This window comes from Micrasema longulum, unplaced genomic scaffold, assembly GCF_059751315.1.
Source record: "Micrasema longulum isolate JH-2025_06_02 unplaced genomic scaffold, ASM5975131v1 h1tg000116l, whole genome shotgun sequence".
Taxonomy (NCBI): Eukaryota; Metazoa; Arthropoda; class Insecta; order Trichoptera; family Brachycentridae; genus Micrasema; species Micrasema longulum.
In genome coordinates this window covers 161,975-185,295 of record NW_028277322.1, presented here as the reverse complement: position 1 = coordinate 185,295, position 23,321 = coordinate 161,975, and the positions used below count along the sequence as shown (strand labels likewise).

The 23,321-nt window shown below is 37.7% G+C and overlaps 1 protein-coding gene across 1 annotated transcript in view; it reads left to right on the top strand.

Annotated features, from left to right (window-relative positions):
* Dcr-1 (Endoribonuclease Dcr-1) overlaps positions 1–22,047 on the top strand; it is a 63,178-nt gene extending 41,131 nt beyond the window's left edge. Inside the window, exons 28-40 of the mRNA XM_088239497.1 lie at positions 135–325; positions 2,488–3,429; positions 4,356–4,508; positions 4,701–4,847; positions 7,324–7,843; positions 11,316–12,283; positions 13,458–13,545; positions 14,202–14,345; positions 15,127–15,256; positions 17,240–17,330; positions 19,519–19,627; positions 20,334–20,466; positions 21,738–22,047. Coding sequence (XP_088095623.1) covers positions 135–325; positions 2,488–3,429; positions 4,356–4,508; positions 4,701–4,847; positions 7,324–7,843; positions 11,316–12,283; positions 13,458–13,545; positions 14,202–14,345; positions 15,127–15,256; positions 17,240–17,330; positions 19,519–19,627; positions 20,334–20,466; positions 21,738–21,909 — 3,788 coding nt within the window. The 3' untranslated portion in view covers positions 21,910–22,047. The remainder of the gene's footprint in view (positions 1–134; positions 326–2,487; positions 3,430–4,355; positions 4,509–4,700; positions 4,848–7,323; positions 7,844–11,315; positions 12,284–13,457; positions 13,546–14,201; positions 14,346–15,126; positions 15,257–17,239; positions 17,331–19,518; positions 19,628–20,333; positions 20,467–21,737) is intronic.
* Positions 22,048–23,321: the final 1,274 nt, after the last annotated feature.

Below are 23,321 nucleotides of genomic sequence, written 5' to 3'. Positions count from 1 at the left end.
TAGTAATTAGGACTGAACATTTGGTAGTTTCTTGGGATGCGAATCGGTATGCGAATGATAGCATTGTATAATACGAGTAATAGACAGTCCAACAGTTTGTCAAGTATTTTATATGATGAAATGATATATTTTAGGAGGAATCAGAATAGAGTTTAAGTCTGGCAATGAGGCCGAGGCTATAGAAGTCGCTCCGGCCCTTCCTTGCCCGCTTCCAGAAGACCCCGCCGACCTGGAGAAGCAGCTCGAGGAAGAGAGGCAATCCGCCGAGGACTTTCTCCAGTTCTTCTACGGAAGAGAAGATCCCAAAGACGAAGAAACCAAAATGGTTGGTGAACTATTTTATTAGAATCTATACTTAGTTTAAATGAATTATATATATAAATATATACATATTTTGATAATTTATATAGCGCCGTTTTTATGAAAATCGCCTCAAGGGCGCTGTACAATAAATAAATATCCCACCACGTCTTGCAGCTACAGAGCGCATGGACGGTTGGGATTCTTGTTTCTCGTCTCCAATTATGATATACAGGAGCTAGATTACAGCACGTCTTGCAGCTACAGAGCGCATAGACAATAAGAAATCTAGCCCCTATTTACATTTTTTATTTGACAATAAAGTTTAGAGATTTAGTCATATTTAAAAAAATTAAATAAAAAACAAATTTATAAAAATAGAAGTTAGATAACAACAAGTCTCGCAGCTACTGAGCGCATGGACGGTTGGAATTATAGACCTCATTTACTAAATTTGGATATTTGATAGTTGATCACATTTACCTAGATTACTAGCTACAAAGTGCATGGACGAGTGAAATTCTAACAACTTAAAATTATCAATAAATTTAAAAAAACAAACATTGAGCATAGTAGTAAATTTGTTTGTGTTTGTGCTAAAAAGTAAACAATAAAAAACTAAACAGAAAAAGCACTTCAACACTATGGATAACATAACTGATAAAAATATCCGAAGGGTATAACCCTTTCAATGTATACTATCTAATGTCCTATTTCTTAACTTTCTTTATTTTTCGCTGTATTTTATGACCTATTCCTCGAGCCTTTCTTGATGTATATGACCCATTCCTCGAGCCTTTCTAGATGTATGTGACCTATTCCTCGAGCCTTTCTTAATGTATATGACCTATTCCTCGAGCCTTTCTAGATGTATGTGACCTATTCCTCAAGCCTTTCTTGATGTATGTGACCTATTCCTCGAGCCTTTCCTGATGTATGTGACCTATTCCTCAAGCCTTTCTTGATGTATGTGACCTATTCCTCAAGCCTTTCTTGATGTATGTGACCTATTCCTCGAGCCTTTCTTAATGTATATGACCTATTCCTCGAGCCTTTCTAGATGTATGTGACCTATTCCTCAACCCTTCTTGATGTATGTGACCTATTCCTTGAGCCTTTCCTGATGTATGTGACCTATTCCTCGAGCCTTTCCTGATGTATGTGACCTATTCCTCGAGCCTTTCCTGATGTATGTGACCTATTCCTCAAGCCTTTCTTGATGTATGTGACCTATTCCTCGAGCCTTTCTTGATGTATGTGACCTATTCCTCGAGCCTTTCTTGATGTATGTGACCTATTCCTCGAGCCTTTCCTGATGTATGTGACCTATTCCTCGAGCCTTTCTAGATGTATGTGACCTATTCCTTGAGACTTTCTAGATGTACACATTTTATTACCTTTTGAGCATTTTTAAATGTATTTTATGACCTTTTATTTAATCCTTTCTAGGTACACTTTATTTATTTGAAAGAAACAAACAGTCGACAATGATATAATAACATTTTTTAAAAAAATACAGTTTAAAGACAGACCAGCAAAGTTTCTAAATAAGAATCATACATATTATTAAATTGTGTTACAACAAAAGGATGTGTTTATGTGTATTTGTATGAGAGTAAGTGTAGATGTGTGTTTATGTGTATTAGTGTGGGAGAAAGTGTTCAGGTGTGTGCATCATTAAATAGTAAGTGGGATCGTATCGCAGCCAGGAATAATAAGTCTTAATTTATTTTTAAATAAATTAAGGGGCATTTAAAATATATCAATAGATGAAAGACTGTTGTGCATAGTTAGCGCTACAGACTGGCAGATGGAATAAATACTTATTTCTTGTCACGTGAAAGGGGACATTGAGATTAATTTTGGAGAGTAGGTTAAAAGAGTCTACTTTATTATTTAATAATTTATGTAAGTAGCATAATTCATTCCATTTTGTTTGGCAGATTGGCTGTAAGTGCAAAGCGTTTTATTGTTTTTATAATCTAGGTGTTTTAACATTTTCAATCCTTTCCATGTTATGATCGATTCCTCCCTTTTCATGTATTCCCGTTCCTGAAACCTTCCTTGCTGTATTTTATAACCCCGTTTTACAATATCCCGTTGATTTAAACATCATAGCCCTTAAAATGCCGCCCGAGATCGGTAAACAGCCGTATTCTTGCAATTTCAGTCATTTTGTGCTTGCAGGTAATGGAGAAATATAAGTGCTCGGTAGAGTTGACCAAAGAAAATTTACTTCGTAGCGGCATACTTATTTCGTGCGATCAGCCCGTCTCTGCAATCAAAATGGAAGATTTCTCCGACACTATTCCGTTTCACAACTACCACAATTATAACCAATCATTTTCAACTACAAAAACGAATGAAATAACAGCGAAAACAGATGACCCAAAAGCATCAACAGCACAAACAAATCGAACAAAAGAAACAGCAGCACAAATAAAAGTAGTAACAGCACAAACAAGAGAAGCCACAGCACAAATAAAAGAATCACCAGCACAAACAAAAGAAGCAACAGCTCAAACAAATGAAACAATTGCAACAGGAAGAGATGAAACCGTTGCTAATACGACTAAAAATATAGATACAGTTTCAAATGATCCTAAACTCGAATCTAATTCGCATGCCGAAATAAATGAATCCCTCGATTCTCCGTTTCCAAACGATTTGGTCGTCGATTTGCGCGACGTAGACGACGACAAAGCAAACCCCTTCCCAGAAGTCGTCGAGAAAGTGTACAGCGAATGCGAAATCATACGACTCTTCGAGGAAATGTTCCCGTACGAAAATGACGAATTAACGAGTCTCGAATGCGAACACGGCATCTTGAAAAACGGCCAGATCTCGTTGCGCGACCTCGAAGAAAACAAGATGAAGATTCTGCGCGAAGTCAAGAACTCGCTGCCCGCCTGCGAATGGCGAAAGTACAACTTCTTCGGGATGCGAGATTTCGAAGACCGGTACTTCGACGCCGACTACGCAGACGTTGCGAGTTCGCATCGCGCGATGGAGATGCCCAATTCGCATCTAGAGAAATTTTCGCCGTGCGATTCCGACACCAATTTTAGCTTCGATTACCAGCCGGACTTGAAGAGCCATCCGGGCCCAAGCCCTAGTGTCATTTTGCAGGTAAATTTTTAAATATTAACTTTTTAACGTAAACAAACAGCTTGTACCACTCAAAGTAATAATGCGCCAAGCTATAGAGGAGCCCAAACATAGGACAATCATTCTATGACCATTGGTTATTAAGATATGGGCGGAATGGTGAATGTTACATGTTATTTAAATGTGGGCAAAATGGTGAATGTTACACAGTGTGTACAGTGGCCACTTAAACCAGCCATTGACAGGTCATAAGCCCTGTAGATGCCTAGACTTCCATATTACCTTCTCTTAAATGTTCTTCATCTCTGTTGTAATATGTTAATATAAACAGCTCCCCAGGGAGTTAAATCCAGTCCTTGTCTACAAAAATTTGGACAAACTCAAAATATTGCTCATCTGTTATTGTTATTCCGAGGTCTTTTTGTTGTTTTACAGCTTTCAAATCTACATTTCTTAGTCCATTTGTGAATACTGCCCAGGTCTTGCTGTAGTCGAGTTGAGTGAGTAAGTGGGTTAGGTTAGGTTAGGTTAGGTTAGGTTAGGTTAGGTAGATCAATTTTAGTGTTTATTTTATTTATTGTAAAAAAAAACCAGGCACAAAAAAATGTACGTCGCGTTGAAAATAAATGTACCTGCCTAAGCTTAAATTGATTTTGAAGACCTCAAAAATAAACAGTGTATTTAAATAATTTTAAACACTTTTATTTCCAAGTTTCTATCTTTTACAACAATTTTAAGCTGAAAACTGAATACAGTGAAGCAAAAAAGATTAAAATATCCAGCAAATATCGGGTTTTTGTAATGTCAAAAAATGGCGATATTAGAAAAATGGTCTATGCTAAACTTCACATGCCAAAACACGAAGTTTAGCATAGACTATCGGATAGTGCCTACCTCCGCCTTGCGTAGTGTTGGATCCGCGATGATGATAATAATACGATTTCCAGGCTCTGACGATGTCCAACGCCAATGACGGAATCAACCTGGAGCGCCTGGAGACCATCGGCGACAGTTTCCTCAAGTACGCCATCACGACCTACCTCTACTGCACTTACCAGAACATTCACGAGGGGAAGTTGTCACATTTACGAAGCAAACAGGTATGTATTCCCATATTCCCTTATCTAAACTGCCTGGCACCACAGATCCTCTTAAGCCTAGACTTCCATATTCCCTTCTCTAAACTGCCTGGCACCGCATATCCTCTCGAGCCCAGACTTCCGTATTCCCTTCTCTTGAAATGTTCTCACCTCTCGTAATACGCATCGCCATTGTTTTGCTTCCCCTTCGAGGTGTCCAACTTGAACCTGTACCGGCTCGGGCGAAGCAGGGCGCTGGGGGGGCGCATGGTGGCCAGCAAGTTCGAGCCGCACGACAACTGGCTGCCCCCTTGCCACCGGGTGCCGCCTCACTTGGAGAGGGCTCTGATAGACACTAGAGTAAGTACAATGAATCTTGAAAGATGTAATGTATGTTTATATGTTTTGGTACATTTAAAACCCAATTTCACATTTTTTCCTCGCAATATACGTCCATAAAATTTGCGATCCCCACTGAAAAATGACGGCTCAAGAGCCTGAAGTTAGTCTCTATCATCATACCAACTGTCTGTTAGTTAAATCAATAGACAAAATCTAGAAATCATTGGACATTTTATTTTTTCGACTAATGCAGACTAAATATAAGTTAGAACAATGTTTCGAGTTTCAAGTACTGGATTCAAACTCCTAGGGAGCTGTTAATATTAACTCCGTCCCTGATAATTATCTTCAACAAAGGCGTCACAGATTGTTCTACCTACCCATACATTACTTACAAAAAGTACTCGGAATTTGGACTTAAATGAACCGATTCAAAGGAATCTAAAAAATGTTGTCTTTAACTTGGTAGCCTCTTCCTTAATAACCGAGTCTGTTTAGAGCGCGATCTGTCACTCCGTGTGTTTACAGCAGCTGTTAGTAATAGACGACCTCGAATGTGCTCGGCGAATTTTACAATTGAAAAAATAGTGGAACAACGCGTTTGTTTAAAATTTTGTGTCACAAACGAAATTTCATTTGCGGATTCATTAAAAATGTTAAATAATGCCTTCGGTGATTCGTGTATGTCCAAACACAAGCTTACAAGTTGTATAATGAGTTCAAGGCGGGCCGTGAAATCGTCGAAGATTTGCCTCGCTCCAGTCGGCCATCGACAAAATCAAAACATTAGAGCTTGGAAATTGCCATATCAGTGTTAGAGAGTTGGCTCAAGAGTGTGACACATCGATAATGTCAGCTCATGGTATTTTGACTGATATTTTGGACATTAAACGCGTCGCTGCGAGACTGGTTCCGAAAATGCTTCCTCGCTAATCTCACCGAGCTACGATTGTGGCCGAATATAAGGCCAAAAACTCAATAAATACGATTGACGGACACTAAAATACTAAAATTGCCACTGCGGGGTCGTTGCTTTGAAAGGATTGAGGCCATCAAACAAAATTCTCTGAAGGAGCTGAAGGTGATCACTCCGGCGGCCCATGAGCAGTGTATGAAGGATCGGGTTAAACGTTTGCACAGCTGTATCGCACTCGATGGAGCCTTGAAGAGTACAAAATAAAGTTTGATGAATAAATAACAATGTATGTGTTTTTTTTCCAGTTTCCGGGTACTTTTTATACATAATGTATTTCATGACAGTGGGATATCTTTTAGGAAGGCAATTTCTAAATTGTAATATGTGAAGTTCGCCCGCACCTAGAGTATTCCTCTGTTATCTGGTCTCCATATTATGATGTTCACATCAAGAATATTTAATCAGTTCAACATCGATTTTTAAGAAAGATAGGCTGGAGGCTGGGCTTATCCGGAGACCAATATACGTATAATGAGTTAGAAACTAGCTTAAATATATCTTTTCTTCAAGACCGTCGAAATAAATCCCACCTTCTAGTCCTGTTTAAAATTCTCAACTCACTCTTCGATGCGCCTGAACTACTGAGCTCGATAAAATCAAATATCCCAACTAGAAACCTCAGACAAAACTTACTCTTTCATACTGATTTCCATAGAACTAACTATGGTTTTCATTCCCCTGTGCCCAGAATTCTTAGGTCTGCCAACAAACATACCAGTCTTGATTTCTTTGATAACAAGTTGTCTTCTTTCAAACGATCACTGAATCAAATTCAATTATAAATACCTCTCTCCCGCTTCCACTCCCACCGAGTCTACTATATACCATATTTTCTGCAATAACTTTGTGTATCATTTTAAATTAAATTTGGAGAAATAAAACTTATACTTTGTTTTTTGATACACTCACTTTATTTTTACCAACTGGTTTCGGTAACCAACTGGTACCTTCTTCAGGGTATTTTTATAACTAAACACACATAAAAGAAACAGTGAACAAATTAGTGGGTGTCGATAAGGATGAGGGAGGGGGTAATTGTGTTTAAGACGGGGGAAGGGAAGGGAAGGGGGTAATTGCGTTCAGAGTAGAGTTCGATTTTATAGGAAAAATTAGGAAGGAAGAAGGTAACAGTTGGTTACCGAAACTAGTTGGTAAAAATAAAGTGAGTGTATCAAAAAACAAAGTATAAGTTTTATTTCTCCAAATTTAACTACTATATACCATTGTGTCTTTCTACTTTCCTTTATAATAATTTTCTATGTATAAATATGTCCTTAAAAATGCCCATTGGGCGTATATATAAATAAATAAATGTGTGTTCATTTTACATCATTTTTTTTTCTCTCTTCTCTTTTGTATTTAATGGATACTATGTTCTCGATGTAAATAAAAAAATAATAATTAAATGAAATTAAATACAACTTACCCTTCCACCGAACTGCGCGTAGAACTTTCCAGTTTGACATAAAATACCTGGCAAAAATCGGGGAGATCCACTTCCTTTTTTTGTTTTTCCAGGTTCCTTGCTCGCTCTGGAACATCGCCCAGGTTCCGTTCCTCGAGAACATGACCAGAGAAGAAATCGAACAGCTAGTGAAGGAAAAGGTCGCGTTCTACAATTCGGAAATCGACGCGAAAACGAAAAACGCAAAAATCCTCCTCAGCGACAAGTGCCCGGTGCACGGCACTAGGGACACCGCGAAAAGAGTCAAATTCCAATGCGAGACCGGGCAGAAGACGACCGGAGGCACCCGCGAACTTGACGAAAAAGAAGCAGACGTGAAAGTTGTCGATTCTCAATGCGAAAACGGTGAAGTAACTGCGGTCGGTGGTGCCAAAGTGCAAAGCGACAGCAGCGACGACGACGACGACGACTCGGCGGCCGAAGATGCGAATGCGTCGAGAGCCCGGGGTCAGTGCTCTTGCGAGATTGGGCCAAAGCCGATCGTCGCGTCCGAACAACTCGCGAACAAGATGGTGGATGCCGAAGGGCCCTGTTTTGTGCCGTACAACCTGATAACGCAGCACAGCATTCCAGGTTTGTCTTATTGTAGAACAGTAAAACTGAGGAAATGAAAAATGCATGGAAAAAACTCAATTTCATTAGAATATAATTATATATACAGGGCGTTCCTTAAACCCTGTCACATCCGAAACCACGATGATCGGTATGGGCAAGAAGACATATTAGCATATTTTCAAAAATATTTAAAAGAAAGAATTTAAAAAAAAAAAAAATATGTAAAAAAACAAATGGTTACTTACTTCTGCAGGGGAGAAGTGAGGGGAGCGCGGCGCAGTGTCAGACTCCCCCTTCCCCCTCCTCGTTTCACCTCTGCAGAAGTAAGCAACCATTTGCTTTTTTTGATGTTTTTTTTTTTTAAAGTTTTATTTGTTCTAAAAAAATATTTTGATATGCCAATATGTCTTCTTGCGCATACTGATCATCGTGGTTTCGGATGTTCCAAGGTTTAATGAACACCCTGTATATTAAAAATATTTTTTCTTCACTTCACTACAATGTGTTATTTTTATTGAATTTTAAAAAATACATGTTTCATTAATCTAACCTATTGTCCTTAAAATATAGCTTGATTAGAATGACATTTGTCGGCAAAAGTGATGACATAACTTTGTAGTAACATCCACGAAGTGATTTATATTGACACACGAAAAATCATTCGTATCTGGCGTGTTAATTATTTTTTTAATACAATGCTTGACACATTAATATATAAAATCAGCTTTAAAACAAAAAAAAGTTAAATAAAGCTAATTATTAACGACGTTCTTACAAGGTTACATCATTTTGCAAAAACATTAGAGATGGAACAAATTAATCAATGTAAATTGATCTAATAAAATAATAATTAATTTTATGTTGTTATGAAAAAATTATAAATGTCTTATTTTTTGGTGAATAATTGTCTTAAACGCACTATAATAGGTTTGTTTTTGCGTGTTTATATCAATTTTCGGAAACAGAGTTTCATGTTTGCATGAAAAACTGATAAAATCGATTTGATCGGTACATGATCAGTGATCAGTAATTTCCCATCACTATTGACATTAGTTTGGCAGCTGTCATTTTAATCTATCTAAATTTTAAGGACTATCCCAATAAACAGATATTTAAAATTTTATTTAAATAGTAGTTAAAAATGGAATTAAGTTGTAAATAAGTTAAATACTAACACTAACACACTAACTTGTATGTATAGTACTAACACATGTGTAAATATTTAAATAAGATATCCTAAACTTGACACTGGCTAGAACACCCCAGTTAGGGGTGTAAAAATCCAAAAAAACTAGGAAGAAGAAGAATCAATCTAAATTTTAAGGACTATAGGTACTAACCTTAAAAACACAAAAATAAACATTTGAATTTGCATAAAATGCATACAGCGATTTTTCCCTAAATATTGGGAAATTTTATTTATATGGTATCACTTTTTTTAGTATGGCACCACAAAATTTCAACTGTCATTTACATCGCGGCAAAACTGTTTCACACTTTTTACATAACTGTTTAAACTGTCTTCTTTTCACATCATGTTTATTACATCTAATAATTTTTCTACTGCCAATTTTTTAAACTTTCTGCATCGTAATTTATTGCTGTAAAGACTTTATTCTTCCTAAACATGCGTCAACTGCGTGTCACTTAGTAAAATGTCAAAATTAGACACTTCAACAAAATGGTCAGTTACACTGCACCTACTTTGAATTTAGTTTAAGACAATAATTTATACATTTTTTTATTCACCTAGATTTTATTCTCTATTCACGCGGCGGCGCGCGGCTCGTCTTTTGACAGATCGAATGAGTTATGAAAAAAATTCGACGTAAAACCGGGGATTATGAAAAACGTAAAAAAGGTTAATTGGGGGGAATATTTGAGTGAGAATGTTTGGGAAAAAAATGGGACCTAAATATTTCTGTGTAAAGAGTGAGAAAATGTAAAAATGTGGTTTTACTGTACATTGCTTCTTTGTTGTTTTTGAGTTTGTCAAAATGTTTGTAGACAAAAGACCGGATTTCACCACCTAGGGAGTCGTTGAGATTAACATATTACAACAGAGATGAAGCACATTTGAGAGAAGCTAATATAGAAGACTAGGCATTCACATAACTTATGATCTGTCATTGGCTGGTTTAAGTGGCCACTTTACACACTGTGTGACATTCACCATTTTCCCTATGTTTGAACATCCATATTTCTTCAATTCTTCCATCTGTTCATTTTTGTAAGTTAAAGAGCTGAAACCTTTATTGTTAAGAAGAGATTCATAGGCAATGCCTGAAAACAATTTTTCAATTTTTAAACTTCTTCATTTGCAAAATGGTGAATGTTACACAGGGTGTAAAGTGGCCAGTTAAACTTCAATTTTCCCCTCTCTAAGATGTTCTTCATCCCTGTTGTAATTTGTTTAAGGTTCGTGTTAAGTTTATGTTTTATATTCCCTTTAGAGGAGAACTAGACTACAATCATAACAATCATCATCATTTCCTCTCCGCACCTAATGGTGCATAGGGCACTGCATTGATAAACCAATCGCAGCACATCTTGATAATTTTTTGTCACATTTATTTATTTTTTTATTTTTGCATCACAACAGGCCAGGAGGCCTAATTACAGTGGTCAACTACATCACAGAACACCCAGGCTTGAGAAAAATCACATTTTCATTTTTGAGTTCACCACTCACCGGGAATCGAACCTGGAACCTTTCGTGTGCGAGTCAAGCGTCTTGACCACTACACCACAGAGGCTGCAATGAAGGTAAGGCCGGATATGAAGGTAAGATGATCAGTCTTACGCTTCAGGTACCAGTCCAGGAACTATGAAATATTCTAGTGTGAAAACACACTTTTAAATCAATATTTCAAATCAACCATGCCGGGACTTGAACTCGAGACCTCTTGCATGGTAGGCAAACGCGCTGACCATTACACCACGAGGCCGACAATATAATACAATACGATAAATAAATATAAAAAAATTGTTGATTTGCGTCAAATTTGAGGTTAGTAAGTTAATTTCATTAATTTTTTTTTTTCTTTTTTTTTTTGCGCCACAACAGGCCAGGAGGCCCAATTACAGTGGTGTAATTCACCACTGTAATTGTTTGTGTTCTCACCGGGAATCGAACCCGGAACCTTATGTGTGTGTCAAGCATCTTGACCACTACACCACGGAGGCCGCCATCAATTATGCTAGCAACAAACAGGACCCGCAATTCTTTGTAATAAAGGTCCATAATGGATGCGAAGGGAGCGATTTGCTGATGTTGATAAATCGTTAGAGTCGGTTAAAAGAAATAAAATTATGACTGAATGTGAGATCGCCGTGATGAACAAGCGCGAGCGGGGAAACTTTTTCCATTAGCCTCGGGTTCTATCCCACTTGCCTGTGCGTGTGAAAATTTGCTCAAACATTACAATCGTTGGTATGTGCAGCGTGTTAATCTGAAATCTATCTGCATTGTCGTGTCTTCTTTCCCCAGATAAATCCGTGGCAGATTGCGTCGAGGCCCTGATCGGAGCATACCTGATCGAGTGCGGACCTAGGGGAGCTCTCCTCTTCATGGCCTGGTTGGGCATCCGCGTGCTGCCCAAGGAAGAAGTCTCGCTGGATCCCGCGCACCCGTTCGTTCACCGGGTGGAGGAATCCGCACTCCGGAACGCGAAAAAAAAAACAGAAAACGGTCGGAGCAAAGATGGATTAGGGAAAACAAGAGTTGTTATCGGTAAAAGTGAAGCCACAATTGATGCTTGTGGTAAAAATAATGATTTTAATGAAGTAACTAAAGATGCAAATGTTAAAGTAAATGGTAAAGTTAAAGATAGAAATGAATTGATTAATCAAGTTAGTGGTGAAACTTTAGATGTAATGGGCATACAACAATGTGCTAATGGTAAAAGAGAAGCAACACGTAATGCTAGTGGTAAAATTGGTGGCGGAAGTGGAGAAGTTAAAGAAGGCATTGGGAAAAGTGAATGTAAAGCCAAAAATAACCCAAATAATGAAGCAAGTGATAAAAAGCTCAAGAGATCCAGAAAGAGAAAGAATAAATACAGAAAATTTTATACTCGCGTAGATGAAACGAGTAAATGTGATGATGTTGTGAATTCGGTAGAAGAAACGTTTGAAAATGTTATAATTGAAGATAAAACTGACGCAGTAATTGGTAATTTAGATTTGATTTTTAGTAAAAAATGCAACGTTCTTCCCAAGTTTGTGGACGAAATGGATGTTTGGTGCGACGATGATCCCGTCGACGAAGATCCCGACAATTGCGAGGACGATCCCGCCGCAGCCGAGTGCGAAGACAGCGCCTCGCCGGAGAAAGATCCTTACGACAGCGAGGACAATGAGAGCGATCTAGAAGACCTCGGGGGGGAATGGAACTGGGACGACAGAGTACCGGGGAGTTTGAAGCCGCGCAAGGATGAGCACGGACGATGGGTTCAGGTGAGCAGTCTCGGGTATAGACAACTAAATTAAGGGGTTTTTAGATGGATGGATGGATCTCGAGACACGAAGGGATCTATAATATTGTTATTCTAAAATGCGAAAATTGCAGGCCCACTAATGTTGCTCGAATAATGGGACACGTATTTATTTATTTATTTACGGACATTGTCCATGTATACAATTTATAGGGTTTAAATATTACAATAAAATAATAGTTTAAATATTAAAAAAATAAGAAAAGTAGCATTGACAAACATAAGGGACATCGAGACAAGATCTGGACTATTTATTTAGTGCTCGTTTAAATCCTTGTAAACTTAAACCAAAAAAGTCCAGATGATCTTGTCTCGAGTCAACAATACGACAAAGACGGGTCATTGGAGAATTAAGGCCATAGTTTGTTCTATGCTGATCGATGAACAGTACTTCATTGTTTCTCAACCTACGAGTCGTTATATTGAATTTTACTTGTGCCAGTAATGATGGAACATCGATTATACCATTTAGTATGCCGAACATATATATGGAGTCAATATTAGTTCTACGTTTTTGTAGACTAGAAATATTGAACATTGACTTTATCAGCATAAGAATAATTACCTCTCTCTAGTCCGAGCATCCACGCTACTGTTCAAAGCGAGCGATGTTGGACTGATTCAATGTGATTTATGCGATTGACATAGAATGGAGAGCAGCCCACTATTCTAGGAGGCATATTCTAGAAGAGGGCGAACAGTCGAGCAATAGAGAGTTTTGATTGTACGGACATGAGTAAAATCAGAGGATATTCTGTTAACGAAGTGATTTATTTACTGTATTATCTATATGCTCGTTGTGTCAGTTTATAGTCCAAAACAACTCCTAAGTCTCTGTCCAGTTTTAGCTTTTGTTTGCTTAATCCGGGCTTATCGCTATTATTGTAATTTGGCACTGGTAAACTAAAGTGATGGTAATACGAAATGTGAAATGGTAAAGGTTTCAGCTCTCTTACTCCCCAAGGGTCAACAGATGGAAGAGTTGGAGAAATACGGATGTTTAAACATAGTCAGAATTGTGAATTTTACACAGTGTGCAAAGTGGCCACTCAAACCAATGTTTACCGATGCAGTGCCTGTGAGTGTCGCCAGCGATCTGTTATTGTTTTCTAAAATAAATAAATAACATTTTACAGGTGATTTTTGGTGAGTTGAACGCGCCGCCTTCCCCTCTCCTCAGGAACGTGCCCGACCCCGAGGGAGAATTGGCCCAAATGTTATCGGGTTAGTAATGTCCGAATGTAGACAGGCTCGATTTCACTCCTTAGGGAGTTATTAATCCTTCATTTACTGTGACAAAAACATCCTCACGTTACGGTGCTGTGTAATAACTACGCATGCAAAAAAAATCCGGTTTTAAATTGAAAAAATTCAACATTCATAGGTAATTACTTCAAATTAAGTCAAAAGTGATAATATTTTAATTTAGTTCCTAAACATGATAAAACCATTCGCTCGTGCTCGCAACGCGGGCGAAAGAACCACCCCTTACAAAACTCAGAGAGCAACTGACTGGAGTCGGGCAGAAGTACTGGCAACTTTGCCATCTTTGAAAATGTTAAAGAAGTTTGTTCCGTAAGAACAATACCCCACACTAAATATACCCGATACGTGGGAATAAATATTGCCGAGTTCCCGGAGTCTATTTAATACGGCATTACAAGTATACACTGTCTGTGAATTGTTGCTATAAAACGGTGGCTCTCGTCTTGTGATTCTTCCAGCCTGAAGTTGATGAGAGAAAAACAGTTCTGGGCAATTCCATACTGAATTTACTGTCTTTAATTTTTCTTCTATCGTTAAGTTTTAACAAATTTAATGTTTTTAATAAAACATGTTTTCATTTTTACAATTGAGGTGTTTCTATTTCCGATTCCCAGGATACGAGTCTCTCGAGCGAACCCTCGGGTACCGGTTCCGCGACCGCTGCTACCTGCTGCAGGCCATGACGCATGCCTCCCACAGCTCCAACCGCCTCACCGACTGCTACCAGAGGCTGGAATTCCTCGGAGACGCCGTCCTCGGTAACTACAATAATAGTACTTGCACTTGGCCATTCGGGACCATACCGCAAAACTTCGGATGTAGATTTTTTATGATGCACCCATAGAATTGAGAATATTCCAGAAACCGCATACGCACATAAACAGAAGGCGACTAAACTACTCATAAATGAGTAGGTTTACTTTTTGACCCATTAGTTTATTTGTAGATGTCGCTTAGTTCGCAACTCCTGATTTGAATTCAACTATGCCGTGTTGTGTCCTTTTAAACTGTAGAAATACTTCTAGGATCTTATAAAAACAGGATGGTATCACATTTCATGTGTAAGTAGCAAATGAATGTTTAAATAGCAATTGCATTACTTAAAAATTGAATTATTTTTCCATCTGTCAGATTGTTGAAAAAACAAAATGGAAATTTCGTTAGTGTTGCTAGGGTACTAAATTTTTTTACCCTACTTTGCTCATCTTATGAAAGAACTAATGAAAATTAGATCTCGGATTAAACAACGCCGTGGGGGACGTTAAACAAGCTGAGTGAAATCGGTTTCTCGGATGAAATTAATGGCAATCTACCGCTGAAACCGAAATCAATACGTTTCACATGGCTTGTTTGCATCAAAATTGCCCTATGCACCATTAGGTGCGGAAAGGGAATAATAACAAAGATGAAAATTAAAATAATAATAATAATTTTTTTGCTTATTTAAAAATAATAAAAAAAAACACCAAAATACCCCATTGTTTGGATAATAGAGACTATACTGTATTGCGTCGTGTATGATTCCACTTTTCTGTGCAGATTACCTGATCACCCGCCAGCTGTACGAAGATCCCCGTCGCCACTCTCCGGGGGCGCTGACGGACCTGCGCTCGGCTCTGGTCAACAACACCATCTTCGCCTCCCTCGCCGTGCGACACGGAATGCACAAGTAAGCGCACATCGTCGGCCCCACCGGCGCATCCGGCGTCGGGGAGCTCAGTAGTAGCTCACGAAAAAGTCAATAAGATATTGTTTTAAATTAAATATTACAACCAGAATTATCTTCTTTTTTCAAAAAACGATAATACAATTCTATAAAAAAGGCTTCAACTAAAGTATTTCAATATTTTTTCTATTTTTTAAGTATTACCGAAGGCATAATTTTAAGTATAAATGAAGGAAAATGTCACAAAAATGTTAAAATGATTTAAAATGCTTGTATTTTTTTTCAAAAACAAAAAATGAAAATTTGGCCGCGGCCACTTTTATGTTAAATGTATTATCTTCAAATTATTACGGAAATTTTTTGTTCAATACTTCGTCTTTATTGAGATCCCAGATACCTAAGTTAAGTCTTAATTTGAAATGGCGTAATCTGCCGGTCCAAAAGTAATTATATTTTATTTACATAAAATTTTTAAGCATATTTTTTAACAGAAATACCTTTAAAACATATTGTTATTATCTAATTTTTTTTTTTTGTGTTTTTATTATTGCCCGATTTAAAAAAAACATTCATTTTAAAATGGCAAAATCGTATGATTTATGTATTTTCCCGACTACAGCCTTAAGCAAATGGCAGTTCAAGAACAACATGGTTTCATAGCAGGACGGTCGACCACTACAAACACAAACCTTGTTATAAAACAAATCGTATAAACGAGCATTATATAACACAAGCCTTTAAATCACAATCACAAGTCCATGCAGTAAACACAGACTTCTCTGAAGCCTAAAAAATAATCCAACATTTAAAAGTGTGGAGTTTATTTTTTATTTTATAGCAGTACTATCCTTAAGTGCTTCTCTATTTTTCCTCTGCATAAGCGGGCAGTCGGAATGAGGAATTCCACTGTTTTCTAATTAATTTTTTTCTATAAGCATACTATTTAACTAAGCAATTTTTTATTATTATTTTTGCGCGTTATTTACAAAGATATTTTATTTATTTATTTAAATCTTAAAGTAGGGCACACATATCATACATATTGTTATGTGTGTTCTAATAATAACATTGCAAATATATTTAATTTATAAATTGTTTATCACATATGTCTTGACCATTATTTTAAATTTTGATATGTTTTTTTCTTCATAAATATTTTTTTCCATTTCGTAATACTTTTTAATTGCTTTAAATAAAATTGAATTTTGTGACTTTGCCTTTTTCCTAAATGGAAGTCTAATTTTGTTCTTTTCTCTAGTATTGTGATCGTGTTCATGCTGGTTCCGATCAATTTTTTCCAAAACTCTGTTTTTTTATTAGAGTTTATAATTTTATGAACAAATATCATTGTATTGTAAAATATTCTTTGTTTATATGTTAATAATTTCATTTCATTTACCATTGACTTTATCCTCGTAGATATGATTTTTTAAAGTTACATTTATAAAATACCGCGCCAAATGACTGTAATCAGTGTGTCACTTTTCAGTAGTGACGTCATGAAACGGTTGCCGTTCTTACTTTCACTGACCTGACAAGAATCTATGGAATATTGCTTTGATTACTTCATTTAGTTGATCGTAATTTGCTCATTTCTATGTTATGGTTGTTTTTACGAACGTTTCGATTTAGAAAAACTTAGAAAACTGACATAATCTCTGGTTGAAATGTCAAATTATACAAATTATACTCTTTTTTTCTATGGTCAAAACGTTCCTTACAAGGTGCGGGGGCTTTAGAGCGGAAACCGGAAATACTACACGTAGATATAAGGAGTGACGTCATTATTTACGATTTTAAAATGAATACTATTTTTAACATTTTTTATTTATTTTTGCGTGCGTTTTTGAGATATTTCATCCTACTCCAAAATGTTCAAATATTCACGTGTACACGAAAACATTTTTAAAATTTAATTCCGGGTTGGGCTGGAATTGCTCATTGTACGTCGAGCTTTATATTATCAGATATTTTTTCTGTTTCCAGATATTTTCGGCACCTCTCTCCCGGCTTGGAGGAAGTTCTAATGAGATTCGTCAAAATCCAGGAAGAGAACGGACACTCCATCAGCGAGGAAGTGAGTTTCACGTGCAGAGTACGATAACAGCGATGATCCGCTGAGCGAAGAAGCTCCGACGCCACATCGCTTTGTCTCGCATCACATCCATACATCTTCTCATACACGCGCGCCGATTATTGCCTCTTTTGACTTGTCCATCTTCAAGTCTTTGTTGAAGTACTTTCTCGGTCTCCCTCGGTTTCTGCATCCATCAACAATTTCATCGTAAATTCTTTCAGCCGTTTATTTATTTAAACACTTTATATGCGTGTACAGTTTACATACACATGCACAAGGGCGGGCATTTCTTCCTATCTACCCAAATTGTTTAATTTGAGAAAATCAGTGGTATATGGACATGTTGTAGGTTTATTATAATATTTTCACCATAGAACAAAACATTGATGCACACGTATATTTTCTTGAGAAATAAAAATTGACTACATATCTACACTATACTATGAAGAGAGAAGGGGGTAAAAGGAAAATTGGTAGATTTTAAATGTTAGTTTTCAGGACCCCCCCCCTAGCAGACACAAAATATTAGCGTTATAATACACTGATTTCAATTAAGTTCTGAAGCGTAAGACTGATCACCTTGCCATCCCACGCCCCATCAGGTGCAGATAAGAGTTTGATGATTGGGTACAAATGTCTAGATTCAAAAGAAGTATAAAAATTTATAGGTATTTCCAGGCGTCGCCTAGTAGGTGGAAAAATTCATGGATGAATCTCACTCATCATCATACGCTCGACAGCCCTGGGTGGGCCTCGGGTTAATTCAGGAGTCTCCTCCACTTTCGCCGGTCTGCTGCCCTTCCTCTCCAGTTTCTCACTTCCAGGATTGTCTATCTGCACTGGCGCAGTCCATCCATCGCGTTTTGGGCCTTCCCGGTCTTTGTTGTCCTTGCGGCACAGAGAGAGTTAGGTATGGGGTTTTCGTCGTCCATTCTAACTATATGGCCAGCCTTGATGGAATTGATTACATCAGATGCAGCTGTAGATTTCGTAGAGCTCCCTATCGTAAACACGACACCAAAGGTGGTTTTCTCTCAAAGGGCCATAGACAACTCTGAGGATTCTTCTCTCAAAAGCTGCAATGGTTCCGTCAATATTCTTTGCCATAACCCAGGTTTCGGAGGCATTTCCTATCAGTTTGGACCGTAATTGTTAGCAACGATTGGCAGCCATTATTCTCCTCCTGATTTCTTCGTGTATATTGTTGAGGAAATGTGGATGTTAAAAAATAGGCAAAATGTGACAGGTCGCGAGCCCAAGACTTCCGTATTCCCTTCCCGAGCAAAAGTGTTTTCGCTCTGTTGCGGCAAATTTTATTATGTTTATTTATCTAACAATGTTTGAGTATGTCCAAATGCTTGCAGACTGGTTGGATTTCCTCCCTAGGGAGTTATTTATATTTAAATTTATTTCAACAGAGAGGGAAAACATTTTTGAGTAGGGAATATGGAAGTCTAGGCATTTACAGGGTTTATGACCTGTCATTGGCTGGTTTAAGTGGCCACTTTACACACTGTGTAACATTCACCACCAGCCAGTCTGCAAGCATTTGGACGTATTCAAACATTGTCGAATTAGCTACCTGGTAAAAAAAGAAGTATAAAAATTAAGAAACGGTTTTAAGGCGTTGCCTAGCAGGTGATTTAGTTCAGCCGGATGAATCTCACCCACGTGATAAAGGTCTCAGCTCCTTTACTTCACAAAAGTCAACAGATGGAAGAGTTGAGGAAATGTGGATGTGGACATGGGCAGAATGGTGAATGTTACACAGTGTGTAAAGTGGCCACTTAAACCAGCCAAATGCAGGTCATAAGCCCTGTAAATGCCTAGATTTCCAAATTCCCTTCTCAAAAACGTTTTCCCTCTCTGTTGAAATAAATTTAAATCCAGCTTATTTATTCATACTAACAAGTGTATTATATTTTGAACATGTTAAACCCAGTACCGGAACTTTTCTTCTAGAGTTAACTTACAGACACAAATTCTTTGAAGATTATCAATTTGGAAAACAGTATTTCAAACATTATTTCTTAAGGACTATTTTTCTTTGAGATGATACTTTTGACATGTGACTCGCAATACACGTGGCGCTCGACGCGGCCGATTTTGGCATTATTCAAAAATGTTTTCCCTCTCTGTTGCAATAAATTTAAATTATTTATCTAATGCTACTTTTGTAATATTTTAGCACTACCTTATACAAGAAGATGAGTGCGAACAGGCAGAAGACGTGGAGGTTCCGAAGGCATTAGGAGATCTATTCGAGTCTATTGCGGGAGCCATATTCCTGGACTCTGGTAAGTTTTGTTCAAAAATGGAAAAATCTGTCGGATGCTTGACAAAAACTTTCACCAAAAGATTCTTAGTTTATTTATTTATTAATGGACATTGTCCATGTGTACAATTTATAGGGTTTAAATATTACAATAAAAGAATAGTTTAAACAATTTAAAAAAAGAAAAGAAGCATTGACAAACATAAGGGACATCGAGACAAGATCTGGACTATTTATTTAGTGCTCGTTTAAATCCCTGTAAACTTAAACCAAAAAAGTCCAGATGATCTTGTCTCGAGTTAACAATACGACAAAGACTGGTCATTGAAGAATTAAGTCCATAGTTTGGTCTATACTGATGGATAAACAGTACTTCATTGTTCCTCAACCTACAACCTCAAACCAGCCATTGACAGGTCATAAGCCCTGTAGATGCCTAGACTTCCATATTACCTTCTCTTAAATGTTCTTCATCTCTGTTGTAATATGTTAAGGAAGGGAAAAAGTGTAAAACAATGCTATAACAATAACAGTCTTCTTTTTCCATTTTTTGTCTACGCATTGACGACGTCTCGATACTTTTTAACGGTCGACAACTTACTTACAAATTTTCAGCTACGATCGGAGAGCAGAAGTATATCAAAGCTTCCAATAATTATAATAATACACACGTAGTGCCCTGCGCACCGTCTCCCGCGGATAATAAAACATTACGTTTCCTTTTCTAGGTATGTCCTTGGACGCCGTGTGGAGAGTTTATTATTCCCTCATGAAGCGCGAGATGGAGTTGTTCAGTGAAACCGTTCCCAAGAGTCCGGTCAGAGAGCTGCTGGAGATGGAACCGGAGACAGCCAAGTTCGGGTAAGCTGCCGCTGTTCCCACCTATCTGGACTTCCATATTCCCTTGTCTAAAATGTTCCTCGTCGCTGTTGTAATGTGTTAATATTAACAGCTCCAAGGGTGATGAATTGACAAACATTGAATTGTAAAAATCAATGTATTAAATTGTTAATACATTGATTTTTTGTACACTTTGAGCAAAGAAAGAAAGGAGGACTGATGGCTCTGTATTTATTTTATTTTATTTATTCATATTTTTTTTACTTACAAACTACAATTAATAATAAAAACAATGTGACCTCACTGGGGTCACCCGTGCCGGGGACACTTAACAATATACTTTTTTAAAATTACATTTGAGAATAAACAAAGAAAACTAACTTAAAAAAACGAAGATAATTAACAAATATTCAGACAGTTTTAAAAACAAGGTATTTATGTACATCTATATTATTTATATTACAAAACACACAATGAAAATAACGAAAACCTAACATAAGCTGTACACTTGTGAAGCAGTTGATTCAATATTGGTATGGGCGAATGAGACAATCCATTTTACTTCTACCTAGCTCCACTATCCATTTTTTTTATAGCCTTTTTAAAGATTTTCTCGTTAAATAGGTGCGAAGGTTTTCACGGTCACTGTTATAAATATTATGTATCTTTTTTGGGTAATACCGTGTATGTTGGATTTGATCCGACGTTTCGGCTACCATTGCAGGAGCCATCTTCAGGGAAAACTGTGTGTTTTATAAAGAAATGTATGTGTTTATGTACTAGTAATTAATGTACAAGATACATAATATTTATTTTCTCGTTACTTCGTATGGATCCGCCGGTGAAAGGATTTTTAAGTTAGATTAAACAAAAAACCTTTTCTTTAATTTTTTTATTATTTCATTATTATTGTAATATTTTATTTATTTTTTACGTGTGGAATGATGCGGAGTGGCTATTTCAATGTGCGCTTCTTTTCTTCTTATTTTGACATTGTATTTAGTAATGTATAGAAAACTATAATTTTGGTTTTTTGTAAATATTTATTTTTTTGTTGTAACGGCTGTTGTTTTCTTTTGATAAATAAATAAAATAAAATAAAATAAATTACAACAGAGACGAAGAGCACCTGGAATAAGGGAATACGGACATTATTATCGTTTGATTTATGTGGCCAGTATTTAAACATCCACATTTCCTCGACTCTTCCGTCTGTCGAAGAAGCTGCATCCTTATTTTTGTTATTTTTTTTATGGCTTGTCAATTTTTAAATTGTTATCTTCTCGTTGCAGGAAACCCGAAAAGTTGGCCGACGGCAGAAGGGTCCGCGTCACTGTAGAGGTCCTGAACGCGGGCTCCTTCAAGGGGGTCGGGAGGAACTACCGCATAGCCAAGTGCACGGCCGCCAAGTGCGCGCTGCGTCACCTCAACTCGCCCAGGAACAAGGCCGAGAACAGGAAGTAACCCCCGCGACCGATGTACAGCGACGAAAATATAATACACAGACCCGAGACCGTGAAAAGACTGACCACTACAGCCGATGTAAAGCTAACACGATTAGGAACAGAGTCAGTCGCTACAGTGGTCACCGATGTGCAGGACACGACAACGATGGCAACCAATGTGCCGGACACAACAATGATGGCGACCAATGTGCAAGACACAATAATGTTACGACTGTATCCGAGCATTCTAAGCATATTAACCAATGTATAGGAATTGGATAAGCTTACAGTATGCAGTGACACTATCGGGAATGGAAAGTAGCTACAGTGGTAACCAACAACGATGGCAACCAATGTGCAGGACACAACAACGATGGCAACCAATGTGCTGGACACAACAATGATAGCGACCAATGTGCAAGACACAATAATGTTACGACTGTATCCGAGCATTCTAAGCATATTAACCAATGTATAGGAATTGGATAAGCTTACAGTATGCAGTGACACTATCGGGAATGGAAAGTAGCTACAGTGGTAACCAACAACGATGGCAACCAATGTGCAGGACACAACAACGATGGCAACCAATGTGCTGGACACAACAATGATAGCGACCAATGTGCAAGACACAATAATGTTACGACTGTATCCGAGCATTCTAAGCATATTAACCAATGTATAGGAATTGGATAAGCTTACAGTATGCAGTGACACTATCGGGAATGGAAAGTAGCTACAGTGGTAACCAACAACGATGGCAACCAATGTGCAGGACACAACAACGATGGCAACCAATGTGCTGGACACAACAATGATAGCGACCAATGTGCAAGACACAATAATGTTACGACTGTATCCGAGCATTCTAAGCATATTAACCAATGTATAGGAATTGGATAAGCTTACAGTATGCAGTGACACTATCGGGAATGGAAAGTAGCTACAGTGGTAACCAACAACGATGGCAACCAATGTGCAGGACACAACAACGATGGCAACCAATGTGCTGGACACAACAATGATAGCGACCAATGTGCAAGACACAATAATGTTACGACTGTATCCGAGCATTCTAAGCATATTAACCAATGTATAGGAATTGGATAAGCTTACAGTATGCAGTGACACTATCGGGAATGGAAAGTAGCTACAGTGGTAACCAACAACGATGGCAACCAATGTGCAGGACACAACAACGATGGCAACCAATGTGCTGGACACAACAATGATAGCGACCAATGTGCAAGACACAATAATGTTACGACTGTATCCGAGCATTCTAAGCATATTAACCAATGTATAGGAATTGGATAAGCTTACAGTATGCAGTGACACTATCGGGAATGGAAAGTAGCTACAGTGGTAACCAACAACGATGGCAACCAATGTGCAGGACACAACAACGATGGCAACCAATGTGCTGGACAC